This window comes from Branchiostoma lanceolatum, chromosome 13, assembly GCF_035083965.1.
Source record: "Branchiostoma lanceolatum isolate klBraLanc5 chromosome 13, klBraLanc5.hap2, whole genome shotgun sequence".
In the NCBI taxonomy this organism is placed as follows: domain Eukaryota; kingdom Metazoa; phylum Chordata; class Leptocardii; order Amphioxiformes; family Branchiostomatidae; genus Branchiostoma; species Branchiostoma lanceolatum.
Window position 1 is genome coordinate 16,812,464 of NC_089734.1, and position 26,708 is coordinate 16,839,171.

General features: G+C 38.0%; 1 protein-coding gene across 3 annotated transcripts in view; it reads right to left on the bottom strand.

Moving 5' to 3' along the window:
* Positions 1 to 2,586: 2,586 nt before the first annotated feature.
* LOC136447509 (von Willebrand factor D and EGF domain-containing protein-like) overlaps positions 2,587 to 26,708 on the bottom strand; it is a 40,299-nt gene continuing 16,177 nt past the window's right edge. For 2 of the 3 annotated variants that reach the window (XM_066446506.1, XM_066446504.1), the window contains 25 exons: positions 24,775 to 25,206; positions 23,959 to 24,018; positions 19,252 to 19,538; positions 18,557 to 18,646; positions 16,013 to 16,387; positions 15,418 to 15,500; positions 14,230 to 14,293; positions 13,785 to 14,009; positions 12,952 to 13,148; positions 11,496 to 11,964; positions 10,929 to 11,303; positions 10,560 to 10,820; positions 10,293 to 10,407; positions 9,569 to 10,177; positions 9,224 to 9,343; positions 8,833 to 8,955; positions 8,574 to 8,687; positions 8,032 to 8,154; positions 7,341 to 7,457; positions 5,655 to 5,702; positions 5,456 to 5,515; positions 5,060 to 5,179; positions 4,647 to 4,777; positions 4,251 to 4,485; positions 2,587 to 3,886 (listed from right to left, as the gene is read on the bottom strand). In XM_066446506.1, coding sequence (XP_066302603.1) covers positions 3,651 to 3,886; positions 4,251 to 4,485; positions 4,647 to 4,777; positions 5,060 to 5,179; positions 5,456 to 5,515; positions 5,655 to 5,702; positions 7,341 to 7,457; positions 8,032 to 8,154; positions 8,574 to 8,687; positions 8,833 to 8,955; positions 9,224 to 9,343; positions 9,569 to 10,177; positions 10,293 to 10,407; positions 10,560 to 10,820; positions 10,929 to 11,303; positions 11,496 to 11,964; positions 12,952 to 13,148; positions 13,785 to 14,009; positions 14,230 to 14,293; positions 15,418 to 15,500; positions 16,013 to 16,387; positions 18,557 to 18,646; positions 19,252 to 19,538; positions 23,959 to 24,018; positions 24,775 to 25,206 — 5,069 coding nt within the window. In that variant the 3' untranslated portion in view covers positions 2,587 to 3,650. The remainder of the gene's footprint in view (positions 3,887 to 4,250; positions 4,486 to 4,646; positions 4,778 to 5,059; positions 5,180 to 5,455; positions 5,516 to 5,654; positions 5,703 to 7,340; positions 7,458 to 8,031; positions 8,155 to 8,573; positions 8,688 to 8,832; positions 8,956 to 9,223; positions 9,344 to 9,568; positions 10,178 to 10,292; positions 10,408 to 10,559; positions 10,821 to 10,928; positions 11,304 to 11,495; positions 11,965 to 12,951; positions 13,149 to 13,784; positions 14,010 to 14,229; positions 14,294 to 15,417; positions 15,501 to 16,012; positions 16,388 to 18,556; positions 18,647 to 19,251; positions 19,539 to 23,958; positions 24,019 to 24,774; positions 25,207 to 26,708) is intronic. The other variant, XM_066446505.1, reaches the window with a different exon arrangement.

Consider the following 26,708-nt stretch of genomic DNA (forward strand, 5'->3'; position numbering starts at 1 on the left):
AATGCTTTATTGTTTAATATTTTTCCATTGAATTGTGGTAAGTTAAAGTTTTCTTCTCCCTTCAGCTACAGTTATCGTGAAGCTGCGGCATGTCCAATCATAAGCTGGATTTTTTGTATTAACAATCCATTTAACAGCTTTCTTTGTGCAATAATGACCAATAGCTTTTCACTACAATCTCGTAAAACGAATTCTTATACACAATATCCATTATGGCCACATCTTTAACAAGAATTCTACGACCTCATACCTTCGCCAAATGATTTTAACCTTTATGACTGACGTATTATGAGTGTCTCTCATCAATCATAAATCATACTAGTTGATCGTCTTCACCCGAAAATAACAGACGTTGTCAAAAGTATAAGCTTAACAAAGAAAGGTATGCTAACATCATTAATTATGTAAATGAGGTCCTTCTCAGCATAATTTGATTCAACTATGTTCACCTTCACATAACATCCAAATGCCACAACTATGAAATTGACAGTATTTACCTGTATGGATCAACGTAGTTACTTATTAATCATGCAAATTAGGCCTACAATTGCATATTTTCTCTTTATCAACATATTTTCTCTTCCTCCGTTACAAATGTCACATATTTGAATAGTCATATCATGGAACGCAGCAGGTTTTTAAATTGTCTCATTAGAATCTGATGTGCATAATCATCGCCCAATCATACAAAGTATCACGTCAGCTATCTAAATACCAAATGAGGTGCTCATTTGCATAGTTGATATCTATTAACATTTCTCTCTTACTCAGATACATATGTCACATGTTTCAGAGTCCTACCATGGAATTTGGCGGCTGTATAAACTTTCTCATTAATGATGCAAATTAGATATTGATTTGCATAATAAGTATCTAATCATGTACATCATCACTCAAGCTATCTACTTACCAAAATTCATGACCATCCATCAAGCCCTTCTTGAGTTATTCCCTTCAAAAGTCTGAACAAAAACCTGCTCCGGCAGTTCCAAAAAAGACGCTAGGGGGCGAAAACCTGTACCATTTAATCTCTGTCCAAAGAGCAATCTACCACTAAAAAATCAGTTCCATAGCTTGTCCAGAACACGAGATATCAAAACAGGAAGTTCCGCTGCAGTACCTTTACAAGCCGCTAGGGGACCCAAAATATGATCATTCCCAAGTCTCATCAAGACCTACCCACCTACCAAGTATCAAGACAATCCATCCAAGCCTTCTTGAGTTACGCTGGTGGTTACAAACATACATACCTACAAAAGCTACCCTCTGCATAACCTTCTCGGCGAAGCTAAATCTAAAATTCAGAGTCCAGGTTATACTACTCAACAGACTTTGAAAGACATCGTTATTACAATTTCAAAGGAAAACTACATTTGGCCATTTGGAGAAGTGTCTTAGTAATGGCCTTGAGGATTGCGATCACTTTAAATACGATATTAGAAATCGATATCCGGGGATCTAATCATTAAAGTATGCGTAAGTGGCAATAAAAGCAACTGTCTTAAATCCAAATAGTTTTGTAAGCCATCCACCTTCTAAGAAATGTCCTGAAAAACCTGGATGTCTGAGGTGTACTTTTTTTGCATTTCTTTAATAAGTTCACAAATTCTAAAAAGAAATTTAGAAATGAAAAACAATCTATCCAACATTTTGATCATCCAGCGTATTTATTTTAGTCTGGTGCTAATTTGATGTTAGACAATCAACACCAGCAGTTTGAAATTTCATGCTTTGGGTATGACAAAAAGCAAGAGATACTTTAAAAAATCTAAACCTGACTATCTCTATAAACGGTGCCATTATATCCACTCACTGACTTTTGTCCAGATTGCAGTCCATTTATTGTGAAAAAATCATTGTATATGAACCGATGTATGTATGATGGTGCTATTTCCTTAAACACGTTTACTTTGTTCGTCTTAAACAGAATGATTTTTACTGCGTCACCGTGCGATTTTCTCGAGCAATGTGGCGCGGGATATCAACAGGAATTCTTACAAAAACACCTTTGTCAAACGAGAAAAAAAAATGCCGACTAAAAAAAAAAATTGTCCTAGTCACGTCCAGCGCTTGTGGTTTTTTGGTCTACGAAGTTGCACACCTATTGCGTACGTTCGCTGACTTCTTTGAGATTTTCAGAAATCTCCTATGGTATTCTTGTTAATGTGTGAAAGTGAGTGTTTGCGTGGGAGGTTTTGTGTGAGGTATGTAGTTGATTGCTGAGTCACTTGGGGGCGCTTGTGTGTTTGTAGAAAGATCTTTGGTTGGTGTCGCGTCTGCGCACGATGAAAGTTTTTGGCATTGGTGGTTGTTTTTATTGTTTTGGAATAGTAGATAATGCGTTCATGTGAAGAGTCGTATGTCGAAAGGAAGGAATGTTTGTAAATGCTAAGGTTTAGTGGAAGGGCGCGATAGCTTGACGGTACATACTAGGGAAAAACACCAACAATGATGTTATAACGAAAGCTTTGGCCAGATGTGTCCTGCAATTAAAGTGAAATGAAGGAGAATTTTAAAGTCGAGACTACTCTAAGCTTCTTACCTTGTGTTTGGAGAATGATAATGAGTCACTCAAACAACAAAGCGTTGCGTTTTCATATTTTAATCTAATATTGTTTGTTTTGACTGTGATAGTGTACACATCATGAGCCGGTGAAGATTTATTGATATGCAACCTAGATAACAGAGAAATATTCTTTATCTTTTAGTATGGACTATGATAATCAGTTATGGATTCAGATAATGGACAAAATGAAGTATTATCAAAAAGTAAAATATCATGATTACTACCAACATAGATGAGCTTTCATTGTAACTTATAGCAGTTTGGACCTCAAAGAATCGTTCTGGGATCAAGTTTAGGAATAACATGCATATGGAAGCTTACAAACCTGTACGTCAGACATGTACGTCATACATTCCTTACTATTTTTTTTTTAAATCAACTGCATAACCAGTATTGTAATTGAAATCAAATCAATACAAATAATCGGATTACAATGACCAAAGTATGCATGGTCTAAGCAAATCGTGTTGAAAATAGCCACCTCTACATAAGTTCGCAACACTTAAAAAGCACACTTTTTTTATGCAGGAGTCAAAAGTTGTAAATATGAAATCAACACATCAGAAATATTATGGTTACTAATATAGATTATCACACTATTCTATTACAACAACTAAGAACGTACATTGTACAAGACACTACAGCTTGATAATCATACACATTTCAATACGCCTGTGTGTTATAAAAAATATCAAGAACAGCAAACATAATTAACTATAGAAAGCTGTAATTGTTTTTCAATTTTAGCAAAATGTTCTGTCTATTTTACAACAACATTCTTGGATATTAATAATCTTTTTCTGACCAGCATCAGAAGTATCATAAACTTTTTGAACTACTCTCTACAAATCTTTAAGTTGCAAAGTTTGTCGAAAAACCAACCAACCAACCATGCTATACGTCTAAAGAGGCGGCATATATCGAACCAAGTAGCAAACTGGAATGACGATTTGATACATATAACTAAGATAAAGCTATCGAAATTCTCACAATTTTGTACTTTAAGGTGCATTGTTCACAGATTTTTAACCTCAGTTTGTCAAGCCAGTGACATTCTGTAAAAATGGCAATGAAACCAAATATACTAGTATTTGTCATCTTCGGCAGCAGGGCCGTCAATACCTTCGGCCTTTCCATTCATGTCCGCCATGTCCATGTCCACCGTGCTGTCACTAACGACCATCTTACGGCGGCGGTTGGGACTGGTCAGCAGGCAGACAGCTCCCACTATCAGGACAGTGACCACAACAGCACAGCCGACACACAACAGGCTGAGGTACAGGGGGCTGTTGTGCCACATCTGGTCGGTAGCGGTAGTAGCTAATGAGAGCAAAAATGGATGAGGTATTAGCAATGTGTCATGTTGCCAATGTACGAATGGCAGCAAGATACAAATAAACACATATTGCTCTTATTACTCTGGAAAGGAGGGTAACCTACTGATGGAGTATTAAGAATGATGTTGTTTGCACGTTCGCAGCTAGAACGCTTGATCGTCTGCTAGGTTGCCCGTGATGATGCACGTTGTCCTTTTTACACCACAACCTTGTTATTAGTCTTACAAATGATGACCATGATTCGATTCAATTCTACAGTGGCAAATAATTAGGCAAGCTTGTAAAGGATATATGCAATTAATGAAGATGATGATAAGCAAATATGATAGAAAATAATTTAACTTTACCTTGTGAAGACACTTGCAAAGATGATGGAATGGCAACTATCATTCCGTTCCCTCCACTAAGAGTGTTGTTCGCCAGGCTGTTGAAGATGGCATCCATAACTTCTGAGGGAGGCAAATCAGCATCTTCCACGAAGAAGAGGTCGAAGTCCACAATGACACTTCCCTGTCGGAAAGCCTTGACTTTACAGCCCCGGTACTGGTATTCAAGGTCACTGCTTTCATAGGCGGCATTGATCTGTTAAAAAAAGAATCGATATTTATAGCCAAACCTGTCAAATCCATATAATTAGAAATGACACAATACATTCTAATTTGTTGGTTCAACAACAGATCCAAATGATCTTTAAGCAATATCCTACCAGATGTCATTTGTGTCGGTATAAAGTCGCAACTCACCACTTCCTCCATCAATAATACTAGGTCGAGAAATTCTGGCGAACCAGGGGTGCCCAAGCCATCTTCAGTGAACACTGCTTCGTTGCCATTTATCATTGCCAAAGTGATCGTGGCGTCGTACACAGTTGATTCTGAACAAGAAGTGCCGTTCATCGTTAAGATTATAGGTATGTAGATCAGCATTGACGCTTAAAGATAAGAATCCAGAAGTCATTAGTTAAATGTTCCTTAGGCACACACACATATCGTAGCATATTGATTTGTATCATAAGAGTTCTTAAGTATACATTAAATTTTGTTTGACGGTTGAGGAACATTTTAACTTTGTTCCAACAGTTAAGAGATTTATTGAATTTGTATAGACAAATGAATGTGTTAGATAGATTTTATATTAAGAGTTAAGATTCGACTACCTTTGCACATCGTTCCGCCTTCAGCTAGGTAGTATCCTTCGACGCACTGACAAACATAGTTTCCACCGACCTCGACGCACTCTTGCAATTGTTTGTCAGGGCAGTCGGACTTCCTACAGTCTGAAGAGTTGTTATCAGAAATACATAGGGATTGGGATCAAAAATTAGAAGAAAAGAATATGTAGTGTGTCGATTTAAAGCTAAACGTTTGACATAACCAAACAAATTTAAACAGAAGCGTCAGAGAAAGATAATGAACTTAAGTGGCTTGCTTTGTTCCGTCTCATCCCCATGCAGATTTAAGCGGCATTGTATGGAAATTGAAAGACACCACGGCATAGTGTTTAATTTCTCAATAGCTTTACAGCATCCTGAATACATAAACGATTTATCTACCTTGTGGAGTTTCCGTGTTTGTCCCTAACGTGGCACTTGCGCCGGGTCGCAGTGTTGTTTCTGTTAACATGTATAAAGCAACATCAATCGTAAACCACAGAATACAGAATACCCTTGATCGATTTGGATGTTAAACCGACAAATACACAATGCTACTGTTATGATAAGCATTATTAAATTAGCCTAAAAATAACTGCACCTTGTGCCTGGGTACTTTCTTGTGGTGCAACGGCCGAAGCGGGTACCACTACATTGAAAAATAGTGTTAAAAAGGCAATGCAAAAAAGGATCATTAGTTAAAGACGTCTTATGAGATAACGATTTGGCTGTTTTGTAAAAATCTTATAACCCATCTTAGTTCCAGATACAAATTGCGTTTATTTATTGAGTTATCAAAATCGTATCGATAACGAAAAATATAATTAGATAGGTGATAATCATCAAATGCACTGGAAAGAAACCGTCAATACAATTCATATTTGTATCATGATGTACATGTAATTTGCATTTCTGTTATATTTTATCTGACCATTGTCCTCTTCCCTCTTGACCTCAATGAAAAGCGGGCTGATTTGTGCTTCTCATGATGCTTAAAACAATTCAAAAGGCTATCATGCCGATATATTTGTATTGATTTCCAGGAAAAGTTCTAAATTATGTTATTCATTGCCATACTCTAGAAAAACAGCTAAACAAGGATAAAGTATGCCAAAAATAATTACTCAAGCAACTGGATAAGATTTTGAAACAGTCAGACGTTTCAGACAGTATCCACTGTCTTTCGTCAGTGACTAACGATAGGGCTGAGAACACCAGCTTTATACCAAAACTCTGAATAGATATGTTAATGAGGTAAAGACAATTTAGGATGTCTTGAAGTAGTCTTCAAAAAGAAGATTAATTCAAGACAAAGTTTATGCCAATAGTTCAATTAGCTACTGTTGTTCTAGTACAGTAACTAAATGTTGCTCGTCCGGGGGTGGGGGGTGGGGGGCAGTGCATTATCCCAGGTGCCTGAAAGTTGAACGCGTAGACCCCCTTTCCTGTTGAGGGCGGGGTTGTACATCCTCTCATATATTGCTTCTCTAATTCCCCGTTCGAACCAGCGTTCTTCACGATCTAGGATGTCCGTGGATTCGAAATTGAATGAGTGTCTCTGGTTGTGTTTTAGATGGTGGTAAATGGCAGAGGAGTAGCGGTTAGCGCTCTTTCTGCAATGTTCCTTGTACCTTTCTTTTAGTGGTCGACTTGTCTCCCCAATGTACATGTTATTGCAGTTCGGTTCCTCACATTTCAGTTTGTAGATGACATTGGCTTTGATGCCTTTTTCAGGCCTGTCTTTTGGATGGACTAGTTTCTGCCTGAGAGTTGAGTGAGGTTTGAAGTTAGTGGCAATGTTGAAGTTTTGGAAGATACGTCTGAGTTTTTCCGATACTCCTTGGACGTAGGGGATGGTAATGTTGACCTTGTTTCTGTTGGTCAATGGTCTGCACTTGAGTGTTTTCTTAGACTGGTCAGAAGGTTTGAGGGCCTTGTTGAAGGTCCAATTTTGGTAGCCACACTTGGCTAAAGCCACACGGAGATGTCTGTGTTCTTCTGTTTTTGCTTCGTCTGAGGTAATGACATTGTCTGCTCGATGGAAGAGAGTTTTAATCACTGCTAGTTTGTGTTCCAAAGGGTGATGGGAATCAAAGGCCAGGTATTGATCAGTGTGGGTCGGTTTCCTGTACACTTCGAACTGAAGGTTACCATCTTTCTCTTATTACCTGGATGTCTAACCTTCATCAACGTATCAAGGATAAAGCATATATTTATAAACATTTTGGCATGTCACGTACCGTCAGATACTGCAATAGCAGGTATATAGTCAAATGTGTGCAATTACCGCATGTAATGCCATCTGGTTGAAGGACTAGATCAGATGGACAGCTGCAGATGTAACTTCCGTCCGTGTTGATGCAGATGTGAGTACACGGGTAGCTGGTTTCACACTCATTGGTATCTGAAAAGTATAACATTGGTCTCAACAGGAACTTTCAGTAAACAAATTTAAGCAACACATGGTTTCCATTACACAAACTGTTGATTTGCTTGCTAGACCTAATTTTTTTCCTGTCTATTCTTATACACAATAAAGAAATAAAACCTTCTGTGTTTAAGAACACATTTTGTCAACGAGTTAAAATTTGTTTCTCAAGTGATTTTTTTCTTAATGAAAATGACAAAAATGGTATTGCTAGCCAAGAAAAGATGACAATAAGACTTAACTTCCAAAATTTTTATTGACAGTGATAATCTTGTTGCGAAATAGTTTAAAACCTTATTCAATTTTTCTTTCTTATTCCTTCTGTAAATTCTTTACATGTGAATGAAGAAAAACAAGAAGAATATTGCTGGTGTATTCTATTCAATGCCCTTATATTGTAACTGTGCAATTCTATTGTGCTTTTCTTAAATCTTGATATTAATATTCAATTTGTGTTTGACCAAATGCAAACTGGCTGACCAAGCAATATAGTATTATCATAATAACACTAGCTTTTAATACTAAAGGTTGATAAGTCGATATTATTTACCTTGACATGTCCTTCTGTCATCTTTCAGCTCAAACCCTTCCGGACAGCTGCAGGTGTAACTGCCAGGTGTGTTCTCGCAATCATTTTCACAGCCATGGTTAGTCACCAGACACTCGTCAATGTCTAAACATAAAACATTGTCAGTCTCAATTATAACATCACAGTCATGTTTAATGTCATAGTTGTTCACCACAATTTACCAAAGCGTACCTAAACATTTGTCTTCACAGTTAGGGTTTATTACTAACGTCTATATAAAGGGAAATGCAATGATAAACCTTGCGAAACACACCAGGTTATTTTACACCGAATGACCTGTCACGCCTTACTCTGTTAAAGCTAGCTCACGCGCACGTGAAAGCGAAGCTTTTTAGCAAAGATACCCCTACTGAGGTGATTATGGGTTCCACCCTACGATAGTTCTGGGAAAATACGTGGATTGAACACCTAGGAGGCATTAACTCTCAGATTGATACTTAAAGCCATGAATAGTTATAGTTCTTGATGAATTTCAAAGAAAAAATAAAACTTATATCGCCGACCTCTTTCACAGCGAGTTCCAAGCCATCCCAATGGGCATGAGCACGAAAACTGGTTTATGCCATCGCGACAACTGCCTCCATTTTGACACGGAGTGCTGTCACATTCATCTAGTTCTGAAACAGAAAATGTGATTGATTTTAGTTGCCTAGTGTTTTATGTACTGTGTTTCTACAAGTCATGTCTTATAGGAAAACGACCATATTATGTGCATATCTTGATTGTGAATAATCCCCAATTAGATTTAGAAAATAAATTTACCCATGCATTGCTTGTTGTCAGGTCCCAGAAGATACCCAGCCGGACAGTCACACGTGTAGCTGCCATCATTGTTAACGCACAGATGAGAACACTCTGACAGCCCGTAAGCACACTCGTCAATATCTATGGAAACAATAACATATATGATATACATAAACGTAAATGGTGAAAGTTAAGATTTAAGACAAATTAGACACATTGCATTGTTAATCTTGTTGCTTTAAAGGTTTGCATTTCCATTGTACTTATGAACACTTTCTTTAAAATGGCTTGAGCACAAAGCAAGCAAGGGTGAAACGAAAAAAAAAAGAGAAAAAGTTCATCAATGCAATGTTGTTCCCATATTCGCCTGTATAATCAATTTGAGTTTTGTAGTGGGTTTAGTATTTACCAAAGCACTGGTCGTTGATGAGGACAAATCCAGCCGAACAGGTGCAACGATATGAGCCCGGGGTGTTCTCACAAACGTAGTTACAGTCATTGGTGGTGTCCAAGGCACATTCATCTACGTCTGGGTTTGAAAAAAAAGTATGATGTCGTAAGCTTTTACAAGTACAATATAGAATATACATTTATATGGTATAGTATACTTGCATTAGACTTCAATTTTGTTCATGTACCTGTTAGATACAAGAAAAAAGTACAAGAGGCTGTAAAGCGTACGTGTTTCGCTGAAATATGGTTATACATGTTATGTTACTAACTTGCTTTATTTTCCAAGACTGACGCAACTAACCTTCGCAAATAATGCCGTTTCCTGTAAACCCTTCAGGGCAGTCCCCACACTCGAAGCCGCCGGCGACGTTGATGCAGAGAACACCGGGGAAACACGGCTGGAGACCACACTTGTCGTCCACGTCAATGTGACAGAACTCACCAACATGGTCGGCATCACAGGCGCAGTTGAAGCCATTAATTAAGTCAATACACGTGCCGTTGTGACAGGGGTTTGACCGACACTCGTCAATCTCCTGTTCACACCATTGGCCTGAATATCCGGGACATTCACAGACATAGTGACCCTGGCCGCTAGGCATGTTGGGATCTGGTACACACCTGCCGTTATTCTGACAGGGACAGGCCATCGTGGTGAATGTGAAGTTCTGAGCGTCAGAAGCTCCGCATTCATCACTCGCTTTGATCGTTTCAACAAAACTGCCTACTGGGTGATCTGTCTTCCACTGAACCTGATCCCCATTTACTGGGATGGCATGAGTGTTAGCAGATGTGACGGCGACACTGACTGGCCTGCTTTCTGGGTCATTGGCAACGACTGTAAACGTTAGATTTTCCCCGTTTACTTTGGTGATATCAGTTGGCGACACAATGACTGGTGGTAGGTTAACTGTAAGAACAAGATAGAAAAAAATGACTTAATCCTTAATAAACATGTATTTGATATAGCCAAAAATGTAACAGAACCAAACAAAAAGAATAATCTTTTAATGACGTAGTCGTACCGGGTCTTTCACTGAACGTCTGGTTGGACAGTTGTGGAAGACATTGCTGACACCAGTTGTTTGGGTTCGGATCTCCATCACCAAAACAGAAATTTCTTATCTTGCAGGTGTTTAACTGGAAAGAGAATTTCAAAATTATTAATTTATATAAATGTTGATTGCACAATGCTCTTTATATAGTTGATGTACTTTGTATTTGGATTTTTATTCACCTCATTCCATTGCCAGGTGTTCTAAGATTAAGGAGGATTAATAATCAATACCTACCTTCCAGAAGCACTGAGGTCCCGATGTACAGTTCTGGCACACAGAGTCGTAGATGGTGAATAGAAGCTCGTCACTGAAGTTTTCTCCATCATTACTGACAGAGATCCGGTATCCATAGATGATAGTTCCCTCTGTATCATCTGGTGTGCCCAGAAGTACAGGAGAGCGAGGCAGGGCGCACGAAACCTCTTTGAAACTGCGAATAGTTGCGTTTGTAAGCTGGTCGCTTCCTGGGACGATAGTCTGGAGCCCATTTTCTATCTTAAAATCAGGGGAAAGTGTTAAGTAATTAGTTAATTAGAACTATAAATTGATAGTAAGAATTATGCTCAATTTTGTCTTATGTATCACACTACATTTTTTATTCACCTTGACATCCCTAATTCTGCACGTGAGATTCTCGGATTCAATCAGCCCATCTGCAATGATTGACGTCTTCCTGCATGGCCGCCTGCGGATGTCACACAGGCCGTGATTGGGTATGAACCGGACCACAGGTGGACTGCCTTTCACCAAGGAACAGTCAGCTGATGTGTAAGGCTCAAAACAGACACAAGTCCCATTCACACAGTCACCATGCTGGCTACAGTCTGCTGGACACAGGTTGTCTCGTACTGCCATGGGAGGAACTGCAACGCCATCGTCGCCAACATCGTACAAACTGACATTCTGATAGGCGACGTCTGTACAAGATGCCTTCATGGTGTCCACATGAGCTGCTGCTATGCCTAAATCTTCAGTAAACTGAAAAAAGATATAGAATTGGACAAAATTGATTATATGCCCATTTGATTAACTAGATTAGAGTGTGCAAAAGTAAGTTTACCGTTATAGAAATATCAACTGAGTGCGCTTCAGATTACTGTAATGTATTTTCAAACGCTTTCGAAATATGTAGGAAACAGAATGCAAAGGTAACACACATTACATTTTCACCTTTATATCCTCGACACACGCTTCAACAGGAGCAAATATATCCACGCCTAGGTTGGCACATACAGCTGACATCGAAGAGTTCATGATGACCTGTCTACAGTGTCTCACGGCATCTGCCTCGGTGAGTTGGAGAGTAGGAGTTGGCCATTGAGCGACAGGAGGTGGGGGCTGGTTGTTTCCGTAGTCAAAGACGTACCCTTCACTTTCATCAATGTCATCTGAGTAGAAGGTGTCGTCATGGGTTGATCTTCTAGAACGTCGTGCTGTATCCCCACATTGAAGATTGGCGGAGTCCTTCTGCGGAATTGCTTCGTTATTGATACCGCGAAGAGTATTCCGTTTTGCATTTTCGTCATATCGGCAACGGATATTACCGCCATCTTCACAATTGCATGACCGAACCGTTTCAGTGGCGTTTGGATCTATCTCCGGGCATGCGACATCGAATAAGCTTGTTCCACGAGGGACTCTAGAAGATGAAAAAAAAAGTTTGGTATGACTTACTAGTATGTCTGATCATGTTAATACTAACATAAGATACAATGAAACTATCAGCTGATATTATATTGCCAAAAGAAATCATCAAATCAAGTAAATTGTTGAACATGGATTAGAAGTAGTAAAGAGATGTCCACCTTAATCATGAATTTTGAGCTTAAAGATGCATTTGAATTTTCTGTTTAACTCTTGAGCAATTGCTTAAAACTATCGTTCTCAACTATTTTTAGTTACGATATATACAAATCTTTAGATTTGAATATGACTTCAAGCAAATAACGAATAAATGTTTGTCTTTAAATATCTAGTGCCTCTCACAATACAGATAGAACTCAGTAATAATTACAGTAGTAGTAAAAACACATTACGCAAGTAAAAAATGTATGTTACCTAAGGGAGTTACAGATTGCTGATTATATACATTTAATATCTCTTTTAAATATCTAGTGCCTCTCACAATACAGATAGAACTCAGTAATAATTACAGTAGTAGTAAAACACATTACGCAAGTAAAAATGTATGTTACCTAAGGGAGTTACAGATTGCTGATTATATACATTTAATATCTCTTTTAAATATCTAGTGCCTCTCACAATACAGATAGAACTCAGTAATAATTACAGTAGTAGTAAAACACATTACGCAAGTAAAAATGTATGTTACCTAAGGGAGTTACAGATTGCTGATTATGTACATTTAATATCTCTTTTAAATATCTAGTGCCTCTCACAATACAGATAGAACTCAGTAATAATTACAGTAGTAGTAAAAACACATTACGCAAGTAAAAATGTATGTTACCTAAGGGAGTTACAGATTGCTGATTATGTACATTTAATATCTCTTTTCCATGTAGTTGTCGTTTATTAGGTATGGAAATTACTTAGATAGCAGTTTCATGTTTTTTTGTTTTAATTTCAGCGCAGTTCCAGTAAATTATTTCAAAGTGTTTCTTACCTCCAGCTGTTGCCAAATTCATTTTCGTCACCTGTAACGATGCCGGAACGTTGGGTAAAGTCATTTCCGCTGTCCCCATCCCATGTTCCACATAACCCTAAGGTATTTCTCCGATCAGTAGCAGGTGCATATGCATGGACATCGATACCCCACTTGTTTATTTCGGCCACCACAGAGGTAGCAGAGGGCATAAAGATCTAGAAAAAAATACCGCATTTTTTAATAAACATAATAGACTGATCCTGCTAAACAAAATAGAGCATAACGCTTACTTGATATTGGTTAATTTAGGGATACTTTCCGGATTTTACCTTTCGTCATTTAACCATTTCGTTCCATCTTGTTGGTGACTTGTATTTGCTTTGTACTAATGCTATATATTAGCCAGAAAACTTTACGCTTGGAACGATCGGAAAGGTGATTGTGTTAGGCCTTTATAGAGATATCTCACTAAGAACACAGCAAATTAGCATTATGAATGACATCAACGCACAAATTGATTTTTGTCTGATTTCGAAAAAAAAATTACATCGTTTACCTCAGTCAGTTCTAAGTCAAAACGTCATATCTGGATTAGAAATTCATTTTCAAACTCTACAAATTGCTGTTTTTTTCTTCCTGGCGGAGTCATTATTCTGCGCAGATGAACAATAATGGTAGAAATGTGGCGAAGTCGACAGCTATCATGGAATGCAGTTGGTTTAAAAAAATCATTAACGAGGCAAATTAGAATCTGATTTGCCTAATTACCTTCTATTACTAACCAGGGAGTTCCTCAGTCAATATTTCTACTAAATTACAATACCTGTTTTAAAGGAGATAGAAATGCGTACTTCAAATCTTTTGTTTGTTGCATCCCTGTAGACTGCTACCCCCGGTGACAGGATACCTTCCTCTTTACCTGCTGTTTTTTCTGTGATTTTTGGATAGGCGTAGTGATGGTTACCCCAACCCACGTGGCAAAGGTCTATGATCACGATGTCATTTCCTTCACGGACAGCGACAGCACAATGGCAGGTAGCTCCTCGGTCACCACAGTACCAAGTACGTACTTGGACCTGGAAAGCGTACAATTGAGCGTTAAATACAACTGGTAGAGGTTCCAACAGATAAATGCCAATGTTTGCACTGAAACAACAATCATGAGTCTTTGAGTTTTTTGCAAATGTTTAATGAGACCAAACGTTCGATGTAATACAGACTGCCGTTGTGTGTCTCCGAAGCTGTTCTGTTTTCTTCGAGGGGTGTTTATACCGCGCAAATAGAATACGAACTCACCTCAAAGTTTCTTTCTTGGCTTTTATAAAATAGGAATTCGCCCAAGAACAAAATCGTGTAATATCTGCAAAGGATGGAAAGCAGAAACAACAATGTCATGTTTAATAATGAAAAGTAAAATCGTGCCTGCTCTACTCAGTATAAGTTCACATTTAATCATATTTTTAGTCTGATAATATAGTTTTATGTTAATCTATTATTTTAGGCTGCTGACCGAGGCTAACTGCCTAATTTAGATCGGACGACAAGGGGGCGTCAAGGTAGTCAAGTAAGTCTATTATCATTTACTTCCCTTAACATTAAAAGCAGTGTTGTTTCTCTGCGTGCTGCCTGTTTGTTTTTTGTGGAAGCTTCACCGAGAAGCTTGAAAGTGTATTTTACGCCCGATTTGCAAGCTTTCCAAAATTTCACAAGAGTTTCTGCAATGCGTCCGTGTAAATCTGTTTATGACCGCCAGTCGCTCTATATCCCGTTAGCACGGTCTAGCATGTCGGCACGCAGGTCGATTGCAGATCGATGACCTACTTAACTGGTGTAACTGTTAACTTGAAAGAATCACGAGACTAAGGCCTTCACCAGGCGAACATCCGTCTTTTAAAAAAAATAACCTTGCTATGACAAACGGTGATCACAGACCGAAAACAATTTTGTAAGCTTGTGCCTCCACAAAAAAATTCGAAATTCTAACTTATTTGGTTCGACTTTTTTTCAAGACAATGGAAGACGAATGATTCCACTTGTCTGTAATGTGTGGAATTTGTGATTTTAGGAAGATAATAGTGTTATCTTTTTTTGTTAACTTTCAGAAATGATGGAATTTGCTGGCTTCTTTGAACAAGTCGCTTCATTCGTGATCAAAGAAGGGGCAGATTAAAATTTGAAATAAAATGTATTTCGTCTTCAAATGTGTTTGACATGCACAACTTACAAGTTATTTTGCACACAGGGAAGTTCTTGTACCGCACTTTATCTATTTCAAGGGGGTGGACATTAACAACATGCGAAAGGGTGCGACATCTAAGGAATAGGGAAATAAAAAAAGTTCTTTTGCATCGAAATCATGCCATATAAATTTAATTCAGTTTACTTATTCGATATAAATTATGATGGATTTGCTTGGAAATATCTACTAGTGACGAATATATTGAATGGAGAAATAAGATTATATGTAGTCTTTCGTATACTTACTTGCCGTCAAAGGTAGTGTAGTGTGGGTCGGTGACACCCTTGCAATGGCCAGGTTGTCCCCCATCTATGGTTTTCACCTCAACCTTTATTAGAACAAAAAAACACACCAAAATCAAAGCTGTCTTCCTATCTAAAAAGCGCTTCTAAAATATATTTTTAACCCCAGGCTGATAATAAAGTTATCAGTTTGCCTAGCCTGCATAATATATGTTGTTACTCCGTTATCCGTAAAAACAATATATCACTCGTGATATCCTTAGACATTGTTTTTGGATGACAAAAAAGGATTAAAACTTGCAGGGAAATATCAGAATGATGTTATACTTAGATAGTTTAACATAACATAAAGTTTAACATAAATGAGTCAGTTTCAATACATATGAATGAACTAGAACGATTTTGCAAATTAGATTAGTAGTCTAGAAAATAACATTTAAGTAAATTCTGTATATATTTAATATTATATACTAATACTTATTTTCAGTATACCCTTGGATACAAAAAGTGGGTACAATTTCTCAGATTCTAATTTTTGTTTTTATCGCTTAAAATCTTTTAAAATATCAATGTGTCAAGATATTTTGACATCACTCACATGAATGTCATCTGGAGTGTAGCCACTGTATGTACTTGGGACAAAATCGCCCTCGATGTCATGATGAAAATGTGCATTAGGAAATATTTTGAAAACCAGCGCGTTCACGCGATCACCATCTATCGGGTCTTGTGTAGCATATATGGTCTTTTCCTCCGACTCAGCTCGAAGAGTTGTTGGGTTCCAATTTGTGGCTCTTATTTGAAATGCACAGTCAATCTCGGGGGTGACGTCATCGCTTACTTCTATCCCAATATCAATGACACAGTTGTTTTCATGAAACCACAACTTATCATCACACAGGAACGGTACTGTGCTGTGAAGCTTTATAGTGTCAGATTTTCCTTCTGGTATCTCCAAGTGCGTTTTGTCAGCCTGGAATAACATAATTTATGATATTTTAAGCAAAGTTTACAAATTTACATTATATAACATATAAACCTGACGTTTGACATATGCGCTCATTTATCAATTTCTTAAAATGTTAAAGTCTATACAGCTCATGAAAAAAAATGCATATCCCCAACAAGCCAAGCAACTGTATTACTTTCTGGGGTGCATGATCCATCTACAACTGGAAAAAGATATAACACACTGCAGTCTAGGGTCTCAACCTGAAGCTGCAAACCCTTAGGTATACTGAGTGTCTTTTCTGGGAGACAGTCTTACAATAACAGCACTTCAATAAACGTTGACCTTTGTGACATTATTTAAAGGGCAATGCACACATTTGTTTTAGGATGAAAACACAATCTATACGCCAATGTTTTGTCGGGCAGATTTTATCTAAAGAGAAGATACGTTTTTTTTTACCGAAATCATAAACAAGCCATGATAGACGACAAACGAATCTATCAAGTATTTAAGTGAACTAAAAAAAAGGCGTTAAAAGTGTTTAAAGTGTCTTGCACATTACTACGGGAATCCAGGGTAATTTACAAATACGCTTGTTACATAATGGTATGGTCTTGACAAATAACGTACTATCAAATGACAACTAATAGCATTTTAGAATAAAATACGATAGGCCACACTATGAATATCACACTATGAGTAACGTTGGGTAACATAAATTCGTGGGGTACTTAAATTCGGGATTTTTCGAAAACGGGGTATTTAGGGATATGTACTAGATGCAACATCAGTAATACCGCTAGAAATGCAAACTTGACAGACTAACGCATTCAGAACACTGTCTGAAAAGCTTTGATAACCATGCATAAGAAGTTGGCGACGTCAAAAACTCTCCGTCGCTTATTGACAGAGTCTGGAGGCTTCGTGGGAGACTCACACTGCACGGTTGTTCGCTGGTTTATAAGACAAATCTCACATCTCCTGCCTGCTAAACACAATTATTTACAAGACAACTTATTACAATCTCTTTTGCTAACCTGCAACTGGATTCTAAGTGTGATCAATCATCAAAACTCCTCTTTTTTGCTACAACCTACGGCACGTGTATTTTCCCGCCGCCATATTGTTACCCAGAATCCTGTCGTCAAGCAGACGACAAAAGGTTTGTGAGGAACACTTTTTTGTCTAAATGTTGCGTGTGATAGTGGACTGAAGACGATATTTTCTTCAAAGTTTGCTCCTAACACAACAAGGAACACATGGACATAGTAGTATAACCATTGCTACGGCATCCAGCTAACTTGCCATGAATAATGTACACGTTGCCATGACGGTAGGGATCGACTTTGAGTGACGTTCTACCGACTCAACAAACGGGATGTTAGCAAAGGCCTGATGTGTGCGGTACGGCCGTTTTTCCGTGTATTCTTTTTTTTACTTGGACACATCTATATCCATAGCACTCTCCTCAAGCCAAGGATGGAACGAATAGCTGCTGTATAAAATGTGATTAGCGGTAAGATATTCAAGACGAATCTTCTCTCCCGAATTAATGTGCACCCCTGTCCGACAGCACCGTCATTGTGCGTGCGGCGGACGGTAGTTTTAAGTTAAAATATTATGGTGTCAGCACGACTAGAGACAAAATCTACCATATATATGATTAGTGCAAAGATAGTACATGATACTGACAGAATAATAGAAAAAAGGATGGTTTATTGTTCTGCTAGATTGATTTCAGTCAACCATTATCGGAAAAATCCCGAATTTAAGTTACCCAACGTTATATTGTTATCCATTATGTTTCTTCTTTTTCTCTACTTCATACTGGTCTCAAAAATTAAAACACACACAGTGGTAGAGTGGAGAAATACCCGCGTTTTTTCACAACTTTATAAAGACATTGAAAATGCATGATTTTATGCAGTTTTTTGGCCATTTTCAGGGCAAAACTGCTTATTTCGGACTAAATGATCTGAATTTTTTCTATGGTACATAGCGCAAATGTAAAGAGAATCTAGTTCGGATTTTTGTCATGCTTTACTACAAAATACAATTTTCGATAATTTGCAGTTTGACCATATATTATGTTTACCAAAATGTGTATGGCATATTTACCTAATAGTATAGTGTCGTAGCAATTTTACCGAATCATTTGGTAAGTGTGGAAAATTAAGAAGACATAATGACCTTGATGCCAGCATAGTATCCATTACTGTGGAGATCACGACTCTTCTTATGTTTAAAGTCTTTCCAGTAGGCGTGCACAAGACAAGAGACCTGGAAGGCAGACAACAGATGTGTAGAACATGTAAACATGACAGTAATAAACAAACGGCATAAATGTCACGTTTATAGTAAATGACAATAGCAAGAAAAGAAAAAGAAAGAACATTATTTCATCATCCACACGCCACTAATAACGTGCGTTAATCTTACCAATGGTTTTTACTTTGGTAAGAACTGCTAGATAACTTTAAGCTTTAAATATACCCAACATGGGTGGAGCCCCTAACTATGTGGATATGGGAACTTCAAACAGACCTAGGGAAAGTAGCGATGGGCTTATTATATGCTTACTGTAATAATAGATCAATAACCGTGCTAAATATTACACAATAGCACATACATCAATCGCATGATGTGCACAATGAATTAGCCGTAAGTGCAGGCTGAGAACTAGCATTAGAAAATATTTTCATGCGAATATACCGTTTTAAACCAAGCCCCCACATTTCGCTGCAGTACGAAATTGTGTTTACAAAAAACTTCAGAAACGAGAAACAAAGATGTAAATTGCATCAGGAAATCAATCAACATTCTTTTTATAATTTAAGGATACCCGCTGTAGAAAAAATTCAGCCACCCCAAAAAACTTCACTCACCGTTTTCCCCATTTTTGAATGCCATTTGTGGGTGCCAAATAAGACAAATTCACCCAAATACTTTGCATCAAGCTTGACTGTTTTCTTGGTTGGATCTAGTGGGGACTCTGTAGCATCGTTGACCTCCGGATATTCAACATGGTCGAATAAGAACTTGACCGCAAACCGTGAACCATCGTCGAAGTCCTTGTCGTATTTGACCTCACATGTAAAGGTCACTTTCCATGTAGTAAGGTTGATGACAGGTGGGTGTAGGACAGGATTCTCGGTGATTGATGGAGTTTCATCTGTAATTTGAAAAGAATAGGTCAGTGCCATGAAAGCTGACATGAATATATTTTAACCTTATCAGATCTAGACCGGGCTTTTTTAAGACTTCTTGGATCGGGGGGGAGGGGCTCTTTCGACCCCCCTTCATAACTTCCGAACCGTATACTCTATCATCACCAAATTTGCAGTGGGTGATGTTCACGTAAAGTTTCATTATTCCTGTAATTTTGGTGACGTTATGACGTAATCTGACGCTATTATGACGTCATCGATGTGATTTTATTGGCTAAATAGGGAATTCCCATAATATCTAAAAGTATTAGACAAAATAGTGCATATTATTGATTTAAAGGTATACAAAGACATTTGGTGACTAAGTTGACGTAAAATTGACGTCGAAGAGTGACGTCATGTATTGTTAGCGACCCCCTGGGATCCGCAATCTTGGATCGGCCATTTTGAATTTTTTTTAAATACATTTTTTCCATGTATGACCCCAAATAACAATCAAAATAGACTTAAAACACTAATCTAAATGTTTCTGGCTACGAAAATTCCAGGTTATGGCGAATTTAAAGGCAAGAAAGCCTGTTTATACAAAAAATGATGATCTTGTCCGCCATCTTGGATTTCGAGCGATGACGTCATCAAATTAGCATAATTTATGAATACTAAATCATGACAGTTACATTAAATCACATATGATGTTATTCATGTAGGAAACAAGTGTGGTTGAGCAAGAAAACATTGGAAACAACTATGTTTAAATCGAAATTAGTGAAATTTGCATAAAATGCCTCTTCAGAAACCCGTTGCCATGGCAACATTAAAAATGATAAACTTATAATTTTATCATAATATTGTTGCCATTTAGATTTTAGGAAAAGTCACCAAGTTTGGTTGTCCTACCATACGTCGTTTGACAGTTATACGATGTCAAAGTTGGCGCCCCCCCCCCCCGTCTAGATAGGGTTAATATCATACGAAAAGCTATGTTTTATGTGGTACAACAGTACGTTACTTCCGTTGAGATAGCGTTCCAAAATTGAATGCCATACAAGGTGGGGCCAAGAAGTCGAACGTTGACCCCTTGATCTTGAACCACTGTCTATTCACTCAATGATTAGGAAAAAGGGGGGCATGTAGATGTCGGTGCCAATGCCACACATTTTCCCATAGCTGTTAATTTCAAAACAGTCTTTTATCAATTTCCATTACCTCATTTGCAATACCAATCAACATACCAAAATCTCAAAATTTCTGAGAAAACTATCAAGCCTCATAGGTGGCACCATATTTTGGCAACGTTGCAAATTTCATCTTCTGAGCGCTAGTTAACCTTTATCTTCTGCATAAAGTATGTCCGCTTTATGAGAAAGATGGGACATTTATCGATATATGCTAAAGGCAACTACTGATATCAACGGAACTGCACAACTGTTAGACTCAAGTTTGCAGGTCATTGTCTGAAAAGCTTTAAAACTTTTCATTCGAAGACATTAGAATCTTTCACATCTCATATTTGAACATCTGACAGCACTTTGGGGGATTTGTTCTCCACTCTTGTTCACTGCAATTTCGGAATATTTTTACACCCGCTTCAAGTTGAACATAATTATTATCTCTGCCTAGAAGGTTATGTTTCGGACAGCGTTTGTGCGTGTGGTGGTGTCTCAGTATGTCGACACTATAAATCAAGAATGTCTGGATGAATTGTCAACATGTTTTTTAGGTAGGCAAGTTTTGATAAAACATTAAGATGATTAGATTTGGACACCCCCTAGCGACTTGCTATGGTATTGCAGCTGAATATCCGATTTTGATATCTCGTGTTCTGAACATGCCCTATAACCATATTTTTAGTGTTATATAGCTCTTTAGAGGGAGAGTAAGTTGTGTATGATTGATCTCCTTCAGGGAGCAAATTTTGCTTCAAGCTTTGAAATAAAATAAGTAAAAAAGGGGTTGTCGTATCTTCATGGCTTTTGGTATGTAGATAACTTGAGGGATGATTTAAATGATCATATGTTTTTTTTGTTTTTTTTTCAATCTAAGTTGCATACTCAATAACTATATCTTAAAGAAAATCCGCTGCATTTCTTGGACTCTCAAAAACTTGACATGTGTAACTGAGTAAAAAAGAAATATTGATATTGACAACGTAACAATACCATTTATTGTGCATCTACCATATATATGATTAGTGCAAAGATAGTACATGATACTGACAGAATAATAGAAAAAAAGGATGGTTTATTGTTCTGCTAGATTGATTTCAGTCAACCATTATCGGAAAAATCCCGAATTTATGTTACCCAACGTTATAGTAAAGGGTGACGGTTAAAGGTTTAGACTTTGACTTCATGTGCATTTGGGACAGTGTTTAACACATTTGGAGGGCGTTCTGTCATTAGTTGCGAGATGTTTGATTTTCTTGTGTTTATTTTGGTGCAGACGAAATGCATTAACGTGTCATTGTTTTAATGTGTCCTTTTTAGAAATGAACGAAATGTAGGAATTGATTTTATGTATGTAGTTTATCGATATATTACTACCGTTTGTATCGAATGAATTATGCAATCTTGGTCAAAAATAATAATTCGGTCTGTAAACGAACAGATGAAATTAATTATACAATAGAAATTGCGATTTTAAACTATCGGACTGTAATCTCTCTCTTTCAATGTATTATATTTAACTGTGACCTCCAGCGCAATTTAGGTTACCAATGGTTACCTGCAAGGCTGTTTGTTTGTTTTACTGTTTAATATTGAATAATAAACCAAGTCATCATTGCGCTGGCGTTAGTTTTCAGAGTTATACGTGTTCTGTTTGATTGTTTTGTTTTGGGAACGGTTATCTTTCATAGATATCTTTGCCGTCTTGGTGGTCTGATAATCGCTTTATCCTCTCTCCACCTGGGGCGTGAGAACCTGACTTTGAAGTTTGCTAACTCTCTTTTAACATCGAGTCAATACCGTCACCTCCTGCCGCCTAACAGTTAGAGTATCAGTGGCAAACAGACTCGCTCCTCAAATAACCTGGACTTGTTGTACTGTAGAACAGAACAGAACGGAACAGGAATAGTGCTGTTCCCTATATGACATGTATGATAAATCACTGCAAATGATCGCGCAATGGACATCGATCTGTACTTGGACAATGCTGCTCCGATTTGCACTATATTTTAAGTGCATTATAATTTGCTATATCTGACCTCTATATTTACAAGCCGAATTCGATTGTTGATTTTTAGTGTTTATATTGACTGAGTGGTCATGGTCTATTTATGGTCAGTGGAGTAAGTTCGTCTTGTAGTATTCAAATATGTATATGTATCGCCCATGCTATAGGCATGGGCGGTACATATTGTGTTTGTAATGTTTCTTTCTCCTTCTCCTTCTCCCCCTGTCGAATCTTCAAATCGATCAATCTCGGTCGTCCCTGGGCCAATTGGGATGGAATTTGGTATGCAGGAAGAGGGAGTGCATACCCCCAGAGTTTTTTTTTCTTATTTTTTTTATAAATGCCTTTAAAACGATTTTATTGAGGTTTTTTCTGGCCCCAAAAACGAATATTTTGGCCTCCGGTGCCCTCGTATGTAAACCAAAGGACCTGAAATTTATTGTAGTTACGCATTGGATATTTACCCAGATGACCCCATCATCATTGTTACCACCACTTGATTATTTAGTTGCATTTGACAAATACCTTTCAAGTATTATACTGCATGCTACTTGTGTGGCAATTTAAAAGGTCTTGTTACCATAGTGGCTACCGACGATAATATACAAGGGTTCGATCCAAAGCGCCTACAATGTCGTGGACAAGAAATTTTGATGAGTTACATGTTACCTTATTTAAGCAGTCTTATATTTTGCATTTTTTTACTGACATGTGCAAGGTAATCTCTGATGTCGACGTGTAACAGAAATAGATTCTGGTTCGCTAGTTGTCATGATTAGTGTCAATTGAACCTTACCAAAAATCTCTATAGATAATAATGAAATAGCACAAGTATCATAAGTATCATAGGTCAAAACTACCCTAAGAATTAGAAGGAGATGCAACAGACGAAAAATACCATTAGCCTGAAAATATAGGTGAAACTGGGGTGGTTGGGTAGTGGATGGGACGAAAAGGAATATTATAGGACTAAGCGTGTGGCTTTGGGCGTATTTTTGCACTTAAGTATTTTAAAAATATGGTTACCAAAAACTGAAACGGGGTAAAATTGGTGCAACGTCGATAGTATGTTAATGCAATTACCGGGGATTGAGTTAGATATGTTAAATTCTAAATGTAAATTACTTTCATATACAGCCCACGCTTTCCCACAATAAGAGATAATTAATTACCCATGATAGTATGATTGATATCAAAGAACAGTCATTGTAGAATATGCTATTAGTGCCAAAATAATCGAAAAAAACTCACTGACGCATTTTCCATACTCGTTACCCCAGACGTGACCAGCAGGACATGGCAATTGGTTTCCTGCAATGTAGAAAAAATAAGGAAAGCTTGAAACATGGAGTCCTGAATAAGGAATCAATATCGGTCGACTGAATTAAGGGTGTGGCGGATACATGTATTGTGTGTACAATTGATAAGAATAGAAGAGGTTGAAACATTTTACACATTTACTAGTTTTTTTAGAACTGACACTATGCATTCTTTCACGTTTATGAAAATATGGCGAAATCTCAAGTTTGAACCAGCATCATCCATTGACAAATATTCGTCGTTTCGAGATGAAAGAAATTTCGGTTGTGTATATCCAAGTGATGCCATGACAATGATAGGTAAAACTATGTAACTCGCAGAATCTGCAGAGTATAACCTCTCTTTGAATTGTTTCATGTTGCAATTAGCCATCGGGCAAGAACTTGCAAATGAAACATTGCAACAACCTGTAAAAGCCTCGTTCATCAATTCATTAATTATAATGACTCCAATATCTTTAAATTGAGTTAATGCCGATAGATGCTGAAATACTCTTTGTTGTCTATTTATAATAACTGTAATGACTCTCCTACACCTTACACTGCACGAAATGGCCTCGTATCCCGGCGTATACGTACAGGGATTCCTCCGGAAATATTCCATATCCCGGTGCGGATTTAGCGTATCCGTTAATTATATCGGATACGCTAAATCCGCACCGGGATATGGAATATTTCCGGAGGAATCCCTGTACGTATACGCCGGGATACGAGGCCATTTCGTGCAGTGTTAAATTAAGTAACTTACCAGCACAATAGGCTTGGCTGCACCCAGATGTAGGCGACAGGCAATACGCATAAAACACGTTCCCTCCATCTGCAGTGCATCTTTTAATTCTTATTTGAGTCCTATGACTACAGCAGTTACCGGAAACACCATAGTTGGCACATACTTCTTTGACCGCTACTTGGCTGCTAATGGGATGGGTGCCGTCAAGCCATAAGGGAACCTGTGTTCCACAATGGTACTCCGGCACGCAACCTTCCGGGATTTGTACGCTTTGACTGTGAGCCTCAAACCGGTACCATCCTTCTGCCAAGCCGTTGTCACATATAAGGGAGTCACCTGCCCCAGGGACGAACTCAGAACTTCGGTGAGGCTCTGTTATCGTGTTGTTGTAGGCTGTGTTACATATTTCATCGTCAGTGATGTTGCAACGATCTTGCCCGAGTGAAATTTCTGGAAAACCATTGGAAATATGGATATATTACCATATATTTTATAATAATCACAAACATCATCATCATCATCATATTGGGTGACTTGGCCGGACTAAGCTTGCTCTCCTCCCCCAGGCGTTACGGTCAGTCATTATCTGGTCTAGATCTGATCATAAACATACTGCATACAAATAGGTTAGTATCATTGGTGGCATGCATAATATCCATCAACGCGTGTCCTTCTAGTTTGAGGCAATAAAGTCCACACATTTTGATTTCTTTGTTAAGGGGGCACGCCCCAATTTACTTTTAATATTTTAGGTTTCAATTGAGGGCTTCACGCCCCCGAGTCTAGATACCTTCTCTTGATCTCCCAGGGAATCATTCTGAAGCAAAGTGACTGTGTATGGGATGAAAACATATCCCTTCCGCTGCATGACCAATTGAGATTTGTTTCTTCAAATCCACGTTTAATCGAACCAATCATAAGGAAAATTCTAGATTTTTTAAAGTTTTTTTTTTTTTTATACTCCTAAGGCAAAGCAACATCAGACAAAGAATGCCACAAAGATCAATCTCGGGCAAAAGGGTCTCGTTGCTATTAACGCGGATGAATATCAGGAAGTAGGGTTCGGGCCCAAACTCAATTTTCACAAAGAAAACACCAATCCAATGCGCTTTTAGCCAGGTTAGAATCTAATATCAGTCAGCAGCACCTTATGAGAAATGTGAACTTAACCTAGGCGCTCGAAACCTTTTCGTCTATTTCTTGTAGCGCACTAACACGGATCTTGGTCGCGGAATAACTATGGTGTGTAAAGTTAATGATTGCACATCCTAGACCATGCCACTGGCAGATAATCAGCTCTCGTTTAGACAGACAAGCTATACATGAATATCCTAGTCATGAGGGCAAAGAAGACGAAGAGAAAGGCATGTATGTGGAAAATGGAAGCAAGCTAAATCACCGGCTGACTATATACCTTACGCAATTGAAAGGAACTCCCTTCGGAGTCTTACACGAAAGTGCAGTGACTTTGAGCACAGACTGGTTAAGGGCATCAAGAATCATTCTGGAAATATGTGAACACACGCGTACGACTACACGCTAGGCAAAAGGCTGGAAGCTCAGTTAGGTTAGATGGGTCTATTGCCCAGACAGATCAGGAGTATGCGAATATATCAGCAATTTTGTTTGCCACCGTTCTTACAACATTGGACTTGTAATCTATCTCTAGGATAAAGGTCAGACCGTCCGTACCGTTACTAAAGGGACAGAGAGGTCACAGAGGAGACGAGGAATACACTTGAAGCATTGAATCCTAACAAGTTAGCTGGACCAGAAAACTTTCACACTTGATGATTTGATGATTTTCATGTCCATTTCTAAAGTGCCACAAAATGAATTTCCAGTCAATCAATTTAATTAAGTTATCCATTTTTTGAAAACAATTCTGGAAATTGGATTTTATTTGCACAATCGTCATCCCCCTCCTTATGTCAAATGTTTAAGTGACATAT